The 18,467-nt window shown below is 38.0% G+C and overlaps 1 protein-coding gene across 1 annotated transcript in view; it reads left to right on the top strand.

Annotated features, from left to right (window-relative positions):
* The first annotated feature begins 8,053 nt into the window (after positions 1–8,053).
* LOC139733104 (putative Ras-related protein Rab-33) overlaps positions 8,054–18,467 on the top strand; it is a 53,116-nt gene continuing 42,702 nt past the window's right edge. The window contains exon 1 of the mRNA XM_071643947.1: positions 8,054–8,371. Within this exon, the coding sequence (XP_071500048.1) occupies positions 8,150–8,371 (222 nt within the window). The 5' untranslated portion in view covers positions 8,054–8,149. The remainder of the gene's footprint in view (positions 8,372–18,467) is intronic.

Raw genomic sequence — 18,467 nt, 5'->3', positions numbered from 1 at the left:
TTTTGGGGGGGGGGCAGTTAATTTGCATTACTAGATGAGAGCTCATACATTTTTCACATGTGTCAAACTCCAAATTTTATTTTGGGGGAACGTAAACACTTGGCAAATGTATGATATTCTCATGTGATGGTATTCATCCCTCATTACTCTATATGTTTGCAGTCATTTTCTCTTAATGCCGTAGTAATTTATCATTACAAGTAAAGGGTGCTTTTGTGTGCGTCATTTTGAGTTTTGGAAGAACTAAAAGAAGACTCAATGAAGATGTTAGGCGAATGTAAAGCTGTTTGTAAAATAAGAGAAACACAAGCATGTCAAGGCACAAAATTTGATCGGACAGGACACTTGTTCTTAGAAACAAATGCCACTTTCAATATTTAGATCTTGTGTAGCTTATGGATGAGATTTCAAGACATTTACTAATCTATGTCTATTCAACTGGATCTTGGTATGTTTGTACAATTTTGACAATTGAATTTTGTGACCCCACAGGGTATTTGTGAATAGAGATATATGTACAGACTCAAGTGAAATATTTTTAAAAGAGATATGTGTGAATATTCGTATTTCGTGATTAATTCCCTACTGAATAACTTTTGGTGTGATTTTGGTGTTCTTGTGACTTTGGTGTTCTTGTGATATGCAGCTTTTGTTATGAATGCCTTGCAGTCAAATTTTTGCATGTTTTCGGTCGGTGTGTTTATTTATATTCTGGTCAAATGAAAACAGAGAGATTATTTGTGATGTAAATTGTCATCTAACCCATTCCAGAAGATGTAAGTTTCATGTAGATCTTATAATGACTGCATGGGTGAACACATGACCAGTGCTGGCCTCTGGGGATTTTTTTTTCATTTTTTCATTTTGATACACCGTAATCAAAATGTTTCCAACATTTCCAAGTGTGGCATACATGATGCCAATATTTTACCTATACTAGTCACCTCTACGATATTAATCATGTAATGAAGTAGCATCTTCACCATCATGCAATTGAAATACCACTGTAGTCAAAAGACTTTGTGCAAGAAGAACTCGTACTGTCAAACCACAAACATTCGCCGATTGGAGCCAACAGCCATTTTTATGGCATGAAACCTTGGTGAACTACCACTGCCATTTAATGCATTGTGTAGACAAAACTTTCTTGTGCATTTTGCATTTGCATATCTTGGCTCCTTGCAAAATCTGTGAAAGTTGATGCATGCAGAAATTTCTTGTATTACAGTATTGCACATGTATTGTGTCACACTTCATTTATATGGAGAAAGTTTCAGGCATGGGTTGTCACGTGCATAAGCCCTTCATCAAGAAGTCACCGTTAGCCCTGTAACTAGTTTCTTTGCTAAAATCTAAACTCTCATGAAGCATCGGTTAAACACTTGCCTTTTGTAATCTGTTATCCCAGTGATTTTTATTTATTGAGTAGTAAAAATGAGAAGTGCATAATATTTGATAGGTGACGTGTTCGAAGTATATTGTTTGCAAGATCTGTGTATGTTTAGACATGAATATGCAAAGACATCACCCTTGTCATGTTTGAGTGTGGTGAAAAGATGGTGCGGCTTTTTTTGTGTGCGATTTAACTTAACTTTGGTCATGTGAAATTTGCACAGTAGAGGAACGGTATATTATGTACACACACTTTAGGTGATTGTATAGTGTTACACGAGTGTAACATCCTCGGCTGTAAGTTGTAATAGACAGATTGAAGGGTTGCATGAAATGAGATATGTGTACATTTATGCTGGAATATAAGTGTGCAACTGCTACAGTATAATGGGAGCAGTATGTACTATGTATTCTACTCGTAGAACAGGAAGCTGCCTCCTTCCAACAAGAGTAAATCTTTGTAGAATTTTCATAACCTGCTCTCTCTATTTGATTGTCATATTTCGAGGACTACTCAAAGAGAGATTTCTTGTATGATCAGTAATGAATGCCAGTAAGTGCTGTGTATTTATGAAATTTGCTGAACTTTGCCATATTTTGTTGCCCGAGGCAGTGCACAAAGTGAATGTAAGGACATTTGGATTGATGCCATGGTATTCAGCGGCAGCAGCAATATACCATGTTTCATCCCCTACCCACCCCAACCGTTACATTATGCTGGCTTTGCTGAGCAGTCTTGATAGGAAAGACTGCTAGTGCTTTTGTTGGATGGTTACTCCTTACACATCTCTAGTTCTTTTGTCCCAAATTGTGAATGTTTACTGAAATATGTTTGCATGTTGTTCCTTTTCACTGAATGCTTTCCTCCTATTTGATATTTTGGTGATATTATTATACACTCGGTACTACTTTGAAATATGTGTATTAAGATTGCATATATTTATGTCTCATAGATAATGACACTTATAAATCCCTTTCACAATACACATTCAGACTATGTCATAAGTCATTTTAAAGTTTAAGATTTCAGATAAAGAGATTAAAAACAGTTGTGAAGAATGACGATCCAAGATTTTTTTTTTTTTTTTTTTCAGGAAAGGAATGAAATGACAGTGAACTGACTTACTCTACTTTATCACTGAGCAATCTTACACCTCCTGTCATAAATACATTGAAAGGCATGGAAATGACTGCCAAAACATTTGCTACCACATCGCTACGAGAAGGACATATTCATCATTATATGTTGTATTTATGGCGTTACTACCGTTTGTGTCACCAAATGTGTTGCCCTGATGAGGGTAAGTGTGCTTTTGTGGAATACCAAGAAATATGCATACCATTTCAGTGCTGTTTGTGCAACTGTGTGCCACCTGTAGTTTTAGGCAAGCTGTCCCTTTGGCACAAACATTGTTATTGGAGGATTTTTCAAGAGGATTGTCAGTAAGCCTGTCATACTCATGTAGCTTAGGAGTTGTATTTCGACATGCAACATACTTACGATGTAAAGGAGGTCAGTGTACCCAGTCGGTGTCATTTTTTGTTGTTGAAGTGCATCCTGAATACATGTAAGTTTTCTCTATAACAATTGTCATATCATACAAAGTGTTAAGAAGGGGTCCCTCGAAGGATAGAGAATGTGCATGTGGTGAGAATAAGCTATTTGGTCCAATATTTGACTTGAAGTCAGAAAAGAATTTGAAAGGACAAAATTTATTTTCTCAAAGGTGAAATTGTGGTGCAGTTATCACTGTCTTGGATGTCTTTCATATGTGTTGCTAATGGTTACAATATCAACTGATTTGCTGTGGGTGCCTTTTTGCATTGTGATTTGTGAAAGAGCACCTCAAAATTTTTGTGCAAAATCCTAGACAGAATGGTAGACCATGGTCCAGAATGAGTGATGTCCATATAGTATGTCAGCGTATATTTCTTTTTTCCTTTTTTCTTGGTCTTGGGAGTCCTAGGATGCTGTCAAGAAGATATTATACAAATAGTAAAGGGTTACGAGGGCTATATGGTATGAGATTTCACATGAGGTGAAAGATAGAGGTGCTCTATTCAACGAGGTGAGAGATAGAGGTGCTCTATTCAACGAGGTGAAGCCGAGTTGAATAGCGCGCCTCATCTTTCAACGATTGTGAGATCTTGTCCCACTGTATGAGTGAAGACCGTACACTAGTTGTTTTGTACAACACCTCTGACATCAACAGATGTGGTCCACACAGATTCTTGAATTTAGAACAGCTAAGTAGCAGCCATTTTTTTTGAAAGGCAATTGATAGAGGTGCTCTATTCAATGAGGTGAAGCCGAATTGAATAGAGTGCCTCATCTTTCACAGTCAGTCATATGCAAATTCAATTGATTTGTTCACAGTAAAATGAGGGACAGAATGCTCAACCGTAACTGTTTAGTGCGTGCGGCAAAGGTTTGCTTATGGTGACATCGAAGCCGTGCAATGGAAAAAAAAACTACAAGCCGATCACAAGTTTCAGTGGGGAGTCTGGAAATTTGTGACATCTGCTGTACGAATACTGTATTTGCTCAAACAAAATTGCACAGCTGACAGCGACAGTGTGCAGTGGTACTTTTAACAGCATGCCATGTGATGGGCAATTGACCAATCAGATAGCTACATTCTTTTTAGATGTTGTATAATGCCTATTTGTCTCTGAACAATTCATTGTTGTTGTTTTTTTCTTCTCTGTGACTGGATACTGTATATTTATTAATAGGTCCATGGTCATTCTAGCATGATTAATCTTTAGAGTGTGCAAATGAACTTTTGATTTAGAGGAGATTTTTGCACATTGTACATGTATATGTCAATAAAATTTTTGTGATTGCACAAATTACAGGTACTATTAGATTTGATAGTGATTAAGATGAATATTGATTTCATAAATCAGTGAAGTATCATGATGGTTAAATCTGACACACACAATAAAGAAGCAATGTTCATCACCATTTATCAGTAAGTCACATGAAATTAACTGCTTTAGATTGAAGAGTTTCTAATAACTGTAGCATTTGTGCTGCTGGATATTGTTTCAAATTACTCTGTACTTGTTATTTTTTGTCAGCATGATTTGTTGCAATAAGGTAAATAAGTCAAATCAAATCATATCAAATCATATTTTGTGAATAGTTGAATTCACAATTGAGAATTATAGAGACATAATGAGAGTAAATGTTATCAAGAGAAAAATTCAGAATTTTTCTCTTGGGAGACAAAATACATTGCATTTTTGTTGAGGGAGGGAAATCTTTAGTGAGTTGTCGATTTCTTGAATGTATGTGGACTTGCAAAGTTAACTTATGCCACGCACAGTATGCAGACCCGTATAGTGATTTTCCCAATGGTTGTTGCAGGACAGCTGTTTGTGTGGTTTCACACAAAGAAGTTTGACTCCAGATAGACACCAGAGTGATTGCTTTTCTATTAAAGTGAAACAGGATTAGTCCTGGATGAATGGTTCATTGTTTTATTTTGGGGAAAATTCTTAACCCATTGAGGACGGACTGATGTTGCTACAACACACACTTCCTATAGGCACCTGCTCGAGTATTCACGGGACTCGTCTTCAACAGGTTAATTGCTTAGGTGTGTGTGTTTTTTTTTCTCTTTTTTTTTTTTAAGTGCAGCAATAGGACACGTACAGTCTGTACCTGGTGGTCACCTTGAAATATCACTCTATGTCAATACATGTATGGTGACTTTGTATCTGTCATGTACAACCACTGTGGTTCATTTGAGTTGTGTTTTATTCGCCTAGAAAGTATGTATTTTGTATGTCTGTCTCAGTCTCATCATTCACCCAGGCTGACTTTTGAGCTGTAATAAATAAAAAAACTTTTTTTTTTTTCCTTTTTGCGATGCAACCAATCTTTCGTGACCCCTTGTAATTCCCAGTCCATAATTATGTGCCGTGTTTCCAGTAGAACAGCAGGAGATGTATGTGTATGTGAATGTGTGTATGTTTGTGTTGTTTCGGTTTGCTAAAATCGTCGGCGATCATCCGAACCGTCGTATATGCTATTTTCACATAAGAATGACATTTCAAGTTAATCGCGTTTGAAGTTTACCCATTTTTTTGATCATGATAGCTACACTTTCATGTCTGGCATTTGCAATTATTTTTGTTATATGTAACAGTCTAATTCTTACTCTAATGTGTGATGTATTCATCAAATTGTATTGTTAGGAATTATGCCAGAAATCGCAGGAGATCTACATGTATTTTTTTTTTTTTTTGTTTGGTCTGCAAAGATCCTTGCCATTTAGCACGTATACGACAGTTTTGTTGACCCCGCCCACTGTACTTGCGGTCAACGAACCGTCGTATATCAAAAGATTGCGCGCAAAGTCAATGCACCCGATATACGACTGTTCGTTGACCGCGCGCACCGTGTTTGTGGTCATCTGAACCGTCGTATGTAGGAGAGGACGGCGTATCACTGTTTTAACATGTGCGCGTATGGGGAAATGAACCAACTGAAATGACATGACTCTATACAAGTGATAATTACACCAAATTTACATCAAGTTAGAAACTGAAAATTCGAGAGTATGTATAACGGAATGTCCACTATCGAAATGACTGAAAATCTGAAAATTGAAAATTTGACTGAAAATCAGTGTATACGACGGTTCAGATGACCGCAGATGAAATGCTCAGGAAGAAGACAGATTAGAGTGGAAAGTGTTATTGTCAACCTAAATACATTGCCATAGATACAGCATTACTTCTAGATATGCTTGTGTATGTTTCTTTTTTTAGGGGGGGGGGGGGGAAGGGGGAGGGAAATGGATAGGGGCAGCATGTGGATGTTGCTAAAACAGATGCTTGATGCTTGCTTTTGTTTTTGGGGGTGAGGCACAAGAAATGTGTGAACTTAAGGAAGACCCCATGAGGAGTTTGTATGCAAAAGAAATGTAACATTACTCTGCAACACCATGACAAAAACCTTCAACACACCAAACCTAGAACCAGTTAAAGAATAGTTGCGAGTTAACCGCACCAGCGACCCCAATCCGTACCGAGTCACAGCGCCCCGCGCCGGGGCTTAGTCGCGAGTGTACTCTGGCAGATGTGTATGGAAAATGCATGTTATTGCAGAATTAGCTTGTCTTGAACGGGTTGATATAATAAATGCATCATGTATTATGTTTGTGCATATATGAAAATACATAGAATAATAATATTCTCCCACCCATCTCCCACAAGGGCCATGCATATTCATTGACAACACTTAGGCTGCGTTTATCAACTTTCCCCTGTTTAAACGGCTTTCTAAAGCCCTTTCCAAAGCCCTTTCCAAAGCCCTTTCCAAAGCCCTGTACTATTAATGTGCCGCTTGTTTTCTGAGAAGGGATGGCGAAAAGCAATTACCATCATATAGACATACCTTCCTTTGAGAGTGACAAGTCATGATGCAATGCCACATGAATCAATTGTCTTCCTATCTGTGAGGCAGCTCCAGTTTAGCACATAGGCTACAGTACCGGTACTTCAAATATTTCTGAGTGGCGGCATGAGACTTTGGCTGCATTTATCAACTTTCCCCTGTTTAAACGGCTTTCCAAAGCCCTTACCAAAGCCCTTTAGAAACGCCTTCCCAAATAGTTGCGTTTATCAACTCTCTTCGCAAACAAGATAACTGGCCTGTCACTGCACAGCTGCATTGCGCAATTCGACCCGAGGAGAAGAGGTCATATAAGGCAGGGCTCGACACTAACGGTGGCCCGCCTCGGGCCACCTAAATTTTTTGAAAAGTACGTATGTCAATTAATTCGTAACTTTTTGCGCCGGAAATTAGCAGTTATATTGTTTAAAGGATGCATGAAAAGGACTGAATGAGTGCCTGAGAGTGAGTGTTGCGAGTTTGTTGAGGCTTGTTTATGAGTAGATATGTCCAACTTCCAATTCTTACTATGACTGGATAAAACTTAGATATCTGACTCATTAAAAAAACAGGACTTTAATGTTTTTTATTGTTTTTTGGGGGCCACCAAATTTTTCTCTCGGGCCACCAAAAATTGAAATTGAGGATTTTGGTGGCCCCATCGGGCCACCAAACAAAAAAGTTAGTGTCGAGCCCTGTATAAGGCATGCATTGTTCGTAACTGCAGTACAATACTACAAAGCCATTTCAAAACAGCTTTATCAACTTCAAAAGGCTTTTACAAACAGGTTTCTGAAAACCTGTTTAGGAAACCTGCTTGGAAAGCCACAAATTTGCGGCTTTCGAAAAGGCTTTCCGAAAGGGCTTTCAAAACAGCTTTGCGTTTATCAACTCGTAAAAATTCCTCGAAAGCTGTTTGGAAAACCTGTTTCTGCCGAGAAAAGAGAGTTGATATACGCACCCTTTCGAAAAGGCTTTCCGAAAAGGCTTTCCGAAAGGGCTTTCAAAATAGCTTTGCGTTTATCAACTCGTAAAAATTCCTTGAAAGCTGTTTGGAAAACCTGTTTCTGCCGAGAAAAGGAGTTGATAAACGCACCTTCTCACATGGTAGCCGTATGTGATGTTACTTTTCTTTCTGTTTGTTATGTCTCCCTCTTGTGGTAGGATATTGGTCAACTTCCACAGTACAACATGCATGACCATTCTAGTGTCGCAAAAAGGCATTCAGCGAGCTCAGTCCATCCGTCAGTCAATAACAAACATTCGAAACACATGAACAAACCAGGGGTTACCTCTGCGCAATTGGAAATTTACCAAGGATAACTGTAGAAGGAGCCCAAATTTTCTGGAATGGAGCAAGATAGAGAGCAATCGAACGGGAAAGGAGCTGTTGCCGATTCCAGCGACAAGAATCGCCGTATTTTCAAAATCATCGTCATCGGAGATTCGAACGTGGGGAAGACATGCCTCACGTACCGTTTCTGTGGCGGCCAGTTCCCCGAGAAGAACGAAGCAACGATCGGTGTCGATTTCCGTGAGAAGAACGTTACAATTGAAGGCGAAACGATCAAGGTTGGTTTCTTTATAAAGCATCCTAGGATTTGAATATTTGTAATTCTTTAAATGTGAAAATCTTGACATTCCTGGAATGTACACTTTCTTGAAACTTTCTTGTGACTATCTTACCGAAGATGCCCACAAAAACACAATCAACACGACAAGGATATAACCGTTGGGCGTTAGATTGATTATCATGCTCATGGCACTAGTTAGTACCGTGGATGCAGACCAAGATTGACCTGTCCTGCATTGACCTTCTAAACTGCTATTTACACTGTACAAATTCTTTTTTTTTCTTTTTAAATGCCCAATGGGGCAATGATGGTTATTTGCTAACCCTTGACCTAAATACGTGTCAAAGGTTGAAGTTGACCGACAAGTCTGTCTAAATAATTCCGCGAAAAACTTCGATATAATAAATGACATTTGCTGGGTCAGTTTTTCGCTTCTTTAGACAGACACCATTGATACATACGCTATTGCGACAGTTTGAATCGTTTTGATTCAACGCAACTGCGACCCAGTTCCCCCCGCATAAAAATGGTTATTATTATTTTTCCAGCTTGGTTTTCAAACCAATCTGGAAAAAATATATACAGGATTAATCAGTAAACATTTTGACTCACCTCTTCCACTGTTTCCTCCACTTCTTTGCAGCGCTCCCCAATTCATCGCCGCCTTCGTTTGAAAAATTACCGCACGAACGACTACAGCAAGCCAAATGCTCCATACAATCACTATATCGTACGACTTACGTTTATTGACTAAAGTACTACTAGTGAGTTGTTCGAGCGCTGAATTTAACTTCGTAATATTGTGAATGAGCGTAATATGCTCATTCACAATATTACAAAATTTAATGAGCATAATAGTGAGCATATTGTGAATGAGCATTATTATGCTCATTAAATTTCGTAATATTGTGAATGAGCATTATTATGCTCATTCACAATATTACGAAGTTAAATTCAGCGCTCGAACAACTCACTAGTACTTTAGTCAATAAACGTAAGTTGTACGATATAGTGATTGTATGGAGCATTTGGCTTGCCGTAGTCGTTCGTTTTTCAAATGAAGGCGGTGATGAATTGGGGAGCGCTGCAAAGAAGTGGAGGAAACAACCAGAAAACAGGAGGAAACAGTGGAAGAGGTGAGTCAAAATGTTTACTGATTAATCCTGTATATATTTTTTTCCAGATTGGTTTGAAAACTAAGCTGGAAAAAATAATAATAACCCTTTTTATGCAGGGGGGGGGGGGGGAACTGGGTCCAAGTTGCGTTGAATCAAAACGATTCAAACCGTCGCAATAGCGTATGTATTAATGGTGTCTGTCTAAAGAAGCGAAAAACTGACCCAGCAAATGTCATTTATAATAAATGAGAAGTTTTTCGCGGAATTAGACAGACTTGTCGGTCAAGGGTTGAAGTTGACGGAAAGATCAGTCTGTATCTGATTGCCGGGGATATGTTCCACGGAGACTGCGTCTGGCTTCATGGAATCACCTCGCGTCTATGGAGGAGAGCTGATAAAGTAAAATAAAAAATGATGAAAGACTCCTCTAGACAGATGGATTTTTCCGTCTAGGGTTGAACATTAGCAGCCACTACCGGTACCTCCTCTGGAAGGCTGTTCCAGTCCGTTAACTCATGGTCCTCAGTAGGAAAGATGATCCATCTTTCAGCTTGTGAAATATTCTGTCCATTTCACTCATAAACATTCATTATCTGTACGGTACTGTGTACCGTAATTCATTGCAGCTCAGCAGCTGCCCCAACAATCATGACAATAGATTGTATATACAATGAAAAACAAGGAACCCTTGGCAATGGAGCGATGAATCTGCCTCTTGTTCGATGGCCTCTTGTTATAACTATATGGTCGGTATCATATAGTCGGCAACAGTATAACATGTACATATCAATGATAAGGAAAATCAGAATATCCATTTAAAAGTTATGAATTTTTGAAGTTTCAGTGCTGACTAACACGGGATGAGAAGACTAAGCGACAGTTTGTGATATTATGTGTAAAACGATAGGCCCTCTATAAAGAACTTGTGTTTACAGAAGAAATCCACTTCAAAATTTTATCATTTTCATATGAAAGAGAATAAAATTCCCTGCAGAACAGCACAAAAATAATCAAAATTGGATAAGAAATTACAAAGTTTTGACATTTTAAAGTTTCACAATTTTTCAGAAAACATTTCTTGACCAGTCGTTATGAATATTCATATCAGCAAATTGACAATGTCATGCTCTCTCTCAATTTCTTATTCATTTCATATACAGAAATGACACAAATTTCATACAACTACATATTGTATTTCAGCCAGGTATAAATATAAAACTTGCCTGAAAACCACCCAAAATAAAAAGTACAAATGTCAACTCAGATATATTTTGGTATGGAAATCTGCTTTTACGTGTAAAAAGAACATTTTTTCCCGAATTTCAGAACATATCCCATAAAAATTGTGAGGGCATGACATCATTAACTTTGCATATTTCAATATTCACAATATTAAAGGACTGGTCAAGAAATGTTTTCTGAATAAATGTGAAGTTTCAAAATGTCATGTCTTCCTTTAGATCCAACTGTTGTCATTTTGGAATTTTTTGTTGGATTTTTTTTTCTCTTGTTCCACTTTTTGGGTGGATTTCCTCTTTAAATAGAATTCCACAAATTTTATTTTCTTTTTTTTTGAATTGCACATTCCCTCAACTTGCTACTGATGTATCCCCCTACCTTCTGAAAGAGGTACATATTTGTGAAGTGCTCAAAATGTGAGAAAAGTGAAAATATGTTGAATTTTCAGTACATTGTTCTGTAGTGTAATGATATGACATCCCAAATTGTAGTTTTCTCATCCAGCATTGGCAGCACTGAAACTTCAAAAATTCATAACAGAGACTCCAACCCCAAGCACCTTCTGATCGGGAGATTCTCCCGCCTGAAACCCATAGCAAACGGTAGACTCCAATTTGATGTGCGCTTCATCACGAGTGCAAAGCGCGAAGTTCCTTGCGACCGGGGTACAGGGCCCGCTTCAGGGCCCTGGAAGCTCTAGGGTTCTAGATGCTCTCTCGCGCTATGTAAGGCTTATTTTTCAACATACAGTGATATTAAGTAAGAAATCATTTCAAGCGGGAGACACAGAGCCAGGGCGGGAGAAATTAAATCTCAAGCGGGAGAATGGGAGGTTTTGCAAAAATGGACTTTCGGCGGGAGATCTCCCGTCGAAAACAGGAGAGTTGGAGTCTCTGTCATAACTTTTGAACAAGTTGTGCAACATTTCCTCAAACTTTCGGTGATGTGTTCTACTTGAAATAGTGCTGCATTCACTCAATCCACACTTTTATTACTCAAGGTGAACATATCCTTTAAGTTGGTGGAGATAAATCGGGTCTGCAGTTTCAAGTACATCCGCAAGATCATTACAGGACAATTTGAGGAGGTGTTATGATATCATTTGGAAAACTGGCCACCACGATAGTCTTGTAAGAATAGCAACATGACTTGAGAAATGTGACTGTGATGTCGAGAAACTGACTCTCGATGTTTGCCTATTGTTGAAAAATGAAATTGAAACCGCTGTGTTCCTTTAAACTGGTCAATATATTGTTCAACAGTAACATCAACTTTGTAACTTGTGCCTCAAGGATTGTTGCTAGGGTGAGAAAGACATTTCGCAATATTTCTGTAAGAGGGAATAGTTTGATCATCAGCCTTCAGTTCTGTCGATATGCTTTTTTATTGTACTCTTTGTCATATTCTGACTGATGTTACAACAAAGACATGGGAGTAAACACAGTTGTATAATGAAAGAATTGAAGTGATTTACATTTGTTTTTTTTCTGCTGTTATATTTTCAATTCAATTCAAATCAAATTTTATTTCCAATATCACGTTGTTTTTCCCTGATAAATGATTAAAAAAAATGTAATACAATATATTATCTATGATGCATAATACATGAAACCTGCTTGTTCAAAACCATTGTACTAGTGGAAAGGAGAGGCTGTCTTAAGAATTGACTACCGCCTGACCATTACTTGATCTCAAAGATGTAATTGCATGACAAATACACATGCAAAAAGCCTGTTGCCTCATCCTCATTTTGGTATTTTTATCTCCTGTCGAAGTGCATGCTAGCATAACTAGTATCTCCCTCGTAGCTTTTTGGAACCTCTCCAAATTGATACAATGTGTCAATGTTGGTTGCAGTGCGGAAAGCACAAGAGCAAAACAAAACTACATCAGAGAGAGACAGCAAAACGAAACAAATTTAAATCTACGCAATCATGGCACCATAATAATGTGCTGCAGGTAATCATGGGTGAATGCAACGTAGAGCTCTACTAACCTGCTGTTTAGCTAAAACAGCCAGACAGCTGAATGCATTGATGGGCAGTCTGTAGGTTGGAGGCATGACATCGTTTGAAAGTTATGTGTAATATCTAAAATTCTGGGACAAATTCATTGCAAATATGTGAACATACTCTTCAAATACTTTGTGCACTGCCCGCAGAGTAGAGCACTAGACTTGTGCAGCCTGCACCCTGTAGAGACATGCAAATACACCTGTACCATACAGTAGCCTATGTACCAGTATTAAATACAACCAGTGTCAACGGCTGGCACAGTATGCAGGTTCATAAAAAGGTTTACAGAGAGGTAATGACGAACAAGTTATGCAAGTTATGATGGCTGTATGCTTCCTGTGCTTAGGATAAGGTCAAGGACATGGGACATAACATAGAACTATAAATTTAAAGATCCATCTTCTAAACTAGCATTGAGAGAGACAGAGCTACGGTCAAACAAACTGACAGAGACAGACAGAGGGATAGACAGACTTACAATATAATGGGAGAAAAATATGAGATATCATATCTAGTAATAGCTAATAGTCTGTAAGAGTTTAAAGTAGAGGGTTCATGTATTTCTTTTGTTCATGCACATGTCTGTATTCCCACATGCTGCTTATTATTTGAATACTTTTTGGACTCATTTTACATTTTGTTGTTGTTTTTTCTAAGAAAGTCCTGTAAGGTAGTGTGAAATACCTCATACAGGACAGCAAGCGATAAGGTGCAGTTCGTGCAGCTTCAGTGGTGAGACAGACATGAGTTTGAAATGTCAGTGCGTATTGTGAGACGCTTAATTTGAAAATGTCAAAGCATGTTGGAAGATTTTACGTGAAACCCTATCCAGTTGTGGTCCGACAGATGTAAGTCCGTGAAAACACACACACACACACAATACACACAAATTATCTCATTTTGTTTTTGTCTTTATTTAATGAAAGAGAGAGAGAGAGAGAGAGAATTGTGTGGCATGAAGCATACTGAAAATTGACTCCTAGGTTTATGTTAAACTCCTTGAACAACCTTCAATTTCAGTTGTTTTTAGATGTGCAAAGTAAGCTTGAGTGCCTGGGGTATTTATTCATTAATGTATTGCACTGAGAAGGCCTCATGACCAAATCAATTGCTGTAGAAATGTTTCAAGATCCTTCTGCTCTATCACTTCTGAATTAAGAGTTGGTCTGTGTGTGTGGGGGGGGGGGGGGGGGGGGAGGGGGATTTCATGAAGCGTTTTGTCAAATACTTTTTTCTGACAAACTGTTGTAAGCTACTGAAATCCTTGCATCTGATTGGCTGAGAGCAAATTTGTAAGAAAAAAATATCTGACAAAATGCTTCATGAAATGTTTTAAACGTAAACTAAAAAAATCCCTTGTGCAGGCTTATATCTAATAATACAACATGCAATTTTATTTGAACTCCCTCTTCTTTATCAGATTCGTTGTTTATCATATGTATTCCATGGTATTCCATGGTTGCCTTTTGTTTTTTTTTTTACTGAGTCATTTATGTCAAGGCTATTCCTGAATTAATGAATCATTATGTATCATCTGCGTTTTTGCGCATTCTTACAGTTACGTAACTGTGTTGCTCGGGTGACAAGGAGTCTTGTTAACGCGTTACAGGTGGCTACTTTGTATTTCGCTATGCTTTCGTATATTCTATTCCTTTCCTTTGCTCTTTTTGCTCTCTTTTCTTTTACGTCCCTTTCCTTCCTTTCATAGTTTTCGTTTCTAGGTTGTTTAAGAAGACCAACACTTTCATATATACAGGGACCTATACATTACAAGCTTTGCTTTTTAGTAGGTCCCCACATTTCATGTTTGTTAAATTGTCTTCTCTTGTATTTTTTGTAATTTACGACGCTATGTTCAATCTTATGTTCAATCGATCGTATCATGTTTGATGTTTTGAAATGTGGAACAATAAAATAAAATAAAATCAAATCAAATCAAAATGACCCCCAGAGGAGGTTGATGAAACTGTCCTCATCAGACCCATTCTTGTGAGTTGCGGGTATTTTGTGCTGTATTTTATAATGTGATGGCAAATACACCGCAAAATGCTGAGGACTGAGGTATTTAGAGCTCTTGGTAGTTCAGACTTTCCACGAAATTAAATACATGCAAACTTTCAGTGTGATGCATGTCATAAAATGCTACCCCCTGCATTGTGGTATATTTCTTGTGCGACCTAACATACAGTGTACTTCCTTTCTTTTTCCCAAAGGAGATACGCATATTATGTGCAGCGCTAACCTCAGAGAGGTGTACATTCGGGCCAGAAATACTGAAGTACAGATGGTATATCATGAATGAGAATGGTCAGTATCAACTAAAGTACTGAAAAACTAGAGTTACCGAGGCATTTCGGTGATGAGATGGTGACAATGAATTATAATTTGTACCATGATAATTAATACCACAGTATTTCTAATGTAAATGCACCTAATGTGTACAGAATGCTGGTATGTCATCACTTCGCAAGTTTGTACTTGGTATTTACACAGACAAACAAACAACAAGAACAAAACCCCACCCATGGGCCCATCACCCTCACCCCCCCCCCCCACTCCTTTAGTTCCAATGGTAGATCATTATCAGGTCTTGCTCATCCTCTGATCACAAGACTTCTGATGAAACAAGTATCACTGTCATATTATACAGCAGAATTACAGGTCATGGTACTACAATTGTATAAAAGTAAATGGTATGGTAAAGCATGCTTGTGATGCAGGTAGAGTGAGTGCAGTAAACCTTGACAGATTTACCCATTGCAGTGCATGCAAAGTCTTGACAATGAATAAGACTACCAGCATGAATAAAAAGTATAAAACGTTTTAGAAGCTTTGCCTCCACCACTGCCCTACCCCACCCCTGTCTGTGAGAAGAGAACATTCCAGAAGAGTGTAAGGATCCCTAGCCATGATATTACAGGAGACTTCCATCGGCTTTGCAAGCTGTATGTGATTATTGTTTTGTTTTTTGTTTTTTCAAAATGGGCAGTCTTGAAAATGTTCCCTAGTTAGGTAGTACACAGACCTTTGCGCACACACACACACACACACACACACACTCACACACACACACATGTAGTGTATGTCGGCCTTCACACATGCACACAAACACAAAATAACAGATTATATCGGTATTCCCATTTAATAGCAAGTCATTTATGCTCAAAACTTTAGTGGTATTCCCTCACTTTGCACAAAAGGTCATTCTCTCTCACAAACTTTTCTTCTTTTTTTCTGTCTCTCTTTCTTTGTCGTACCTCATTATGTTTGCAGTAAAGTTACGCTTTCTTGGGAAACCCAGGAAGCGTATACCATTTTATGTGTGTTCTTGCCAATGGTTCTATTCTCTGCTTGCAACCCAGTGCAAACAAAGTCATGGGCCCTGTGCTCAAATCCAACAACATCCATCATAAAAGCTGTCAATTTCCTATAACTAGTTAAATTTACATAATATAGTTTCACATGTTTTCCAGATTCATTTATGAAATGCTGCTTATTGGATTTGAGAGAGCGAGAGACAGGAGATGAAGAGAAGAGCAGAGATGACAACTGTTACTTTATTGTATTTTGTACTGTTTTTTCTTTTGCACTGTAGGTTTGCTGGAAAATGTTTTCCCCCAAATTGTATTACAAAACATGTCTATGGCAGGAAAGATGACTCTACTGTATTTTCATGAAAAATATAATGCCTTGTCAGTCCTCAAAATACTGCAATCCTGTTTTAAAGGTTGTCATTCCTGGAATAAGTGCCCTTAATTCTACTTGACTGTTTTGTTAGCATTTAGTAAGGCTTGAAGTTTCAGAATTCATTATTGAAAGTGCTGCAAGTTTGCTATACAGTGCAGTACTTGCATTTGGAGTACAGTGGTTTCCAATCTTATAGGCTTTTGTTTGAAATGCAGACGGTTGGTTTTTAATATGCAGTGAGAGGATATTTTCAAAGAGTCTGTACCTGTGGAAGAAATTTCGATTAGTTAGGATTTTGTTCTCAAGTACAAGTACCTAAGGAGCCATAATGTCTCTTCCCTCTCTAATTGTGTGCATAGAATTCTTTCATTACGTACATGTATAATGTGTTGTGTAACTATACAAGAGATCTGGCATACTGTGTAGCGTTAGCAGTTGTCACAGCCTGATTTTTTTTAATATGAATATATATAAATAGCATATGACATGCGACTTGAATTATGGATGCCGTGATAAAAAGATATTGCTGGCAAGCAGTGCCCATAAATTTTACAGAGCATACGTTGTGCTTCAACCAGCATTCAAAGCAGCCATGATATGTGGGCATGCTTGGCATTTGCCAATACACAGTAACTCCAAAGCGATAGTTTGCCGTAGATAATAAATTGCTGTCACTATACCATTCACCATTCATACTGCATGAAATTGCTTTCCAATGATATACATGTAGGCTGGATACTTGATAGTTGTTTAAAAGCTGCTGTTTGCACATATATGCAGATATTTGCACAAATAAGGTCACAGACATTTTTGTGAGATACTGCTTTTGTGATTTGACACCTAGGCTATTGTATATAATATGCGCTAACCTGTCTCAGGCACTCTATGTGATCAAGATCAGGGGGGCATTTCATCAACGAGTTCGTCGGAGGTTTTCACTGACAAATTTGCTATCAGCCAATCAGATGCAAGGATTTCAGTAGCTTTTAACAGTTGTCAGTGTAAATCACTGACAAAAAGTTTCATGAAACGGTCCCCAGGTGACGATATTTTCGCATGTTGTTAAAATTGTGCCCCAACAGGGACTCGTAAAATTTGCAAAAATTAAACCCTCAGGAAAATAACAGCTTTTGCAGTACTGTAAAAGTGGAAATTTTCTTAGTGTTAAAATGTTGGCGCATTTTGCGCAATCAGAAGCTAGCACGAAAATAACAGCACACAAATATTTTTGCATGCCATATGTTCCAGTACTGAATGTCCTAATTCTGTGGAATTAAAAACATGCGAAATTCATCTTACCTGGCTGAGCGCAAAAAATTACTCGTCCGAAAATATTCACTTTTACAGTATGGAAGTCGTGACTTTAGTATTGATAATAGATTCATAAGGTTCAGTCTCTGCCCTGTGCAAAAAAGATTTAACAGTCAAAATACTTCACAGTCAGTCAACTTTGAGAAACACAGTTGTGTACATGTAACAAGCATTCGTTTTGTCATTTTTTTTTCTCAGCAGTTTGATAGTGGACACAGAATTTGAATGCAATACTTCTGTAGGTTTTTGCATGGTGCTTTGTAATACATGTTAACTGAACCGAACTGTAGCAAGTGATTGTTGACATTCACAGTCTCCTAAACCCAGCACATACATGTACTCCGCTGTACCTGTCATGACTTCTTGTATCATATCTTCTGTCATGTTTGAAAACTTGGGGGTGCGTGACACTTCCCATGAGAGAAGAATACCCACAAATCCATGGTCTAAATATGTTTAGATCCTACTGATAGATACTGCGAATTCATGAGATACTTGCTGTTCCTTTCTGCATATCTTTTTATAGCAAATGAAGTTATCATTATGATATTTTTACACCAAGTGTTTTGGGTCATGAGTCCAGGATTATTTTCACACTGAACTTGCCGCATCATATGTGAATACATGTACGTACGTGTGTGTATACGTGCACATTGCCATTGGGCAATTTCATGCCTGAGTCAAGCACTCATCAAATTGCAATTAACTTCTGGTGCACTTAAAG

This window comes from Diadema antillarum, unplaced genomic scaffold, assembly GCF_040938485.1.
Source record: "Diadema antillarum isolate AM-2024a unplaced genomic scaffold, OU_Dant_1.0 seq00000460_RagTag, whole genome shotgun sequence".
NCBI lineage: Eukaryota > Metazoa > Echinodermata > Echinoidea > Diadematoida > Diadematidae > Diadema > Diadema antillarum.
Note: the sequence above shows the minus strand (reverse complement) of the source record. Positions and strands in the feature narration are given on the sequence as shown.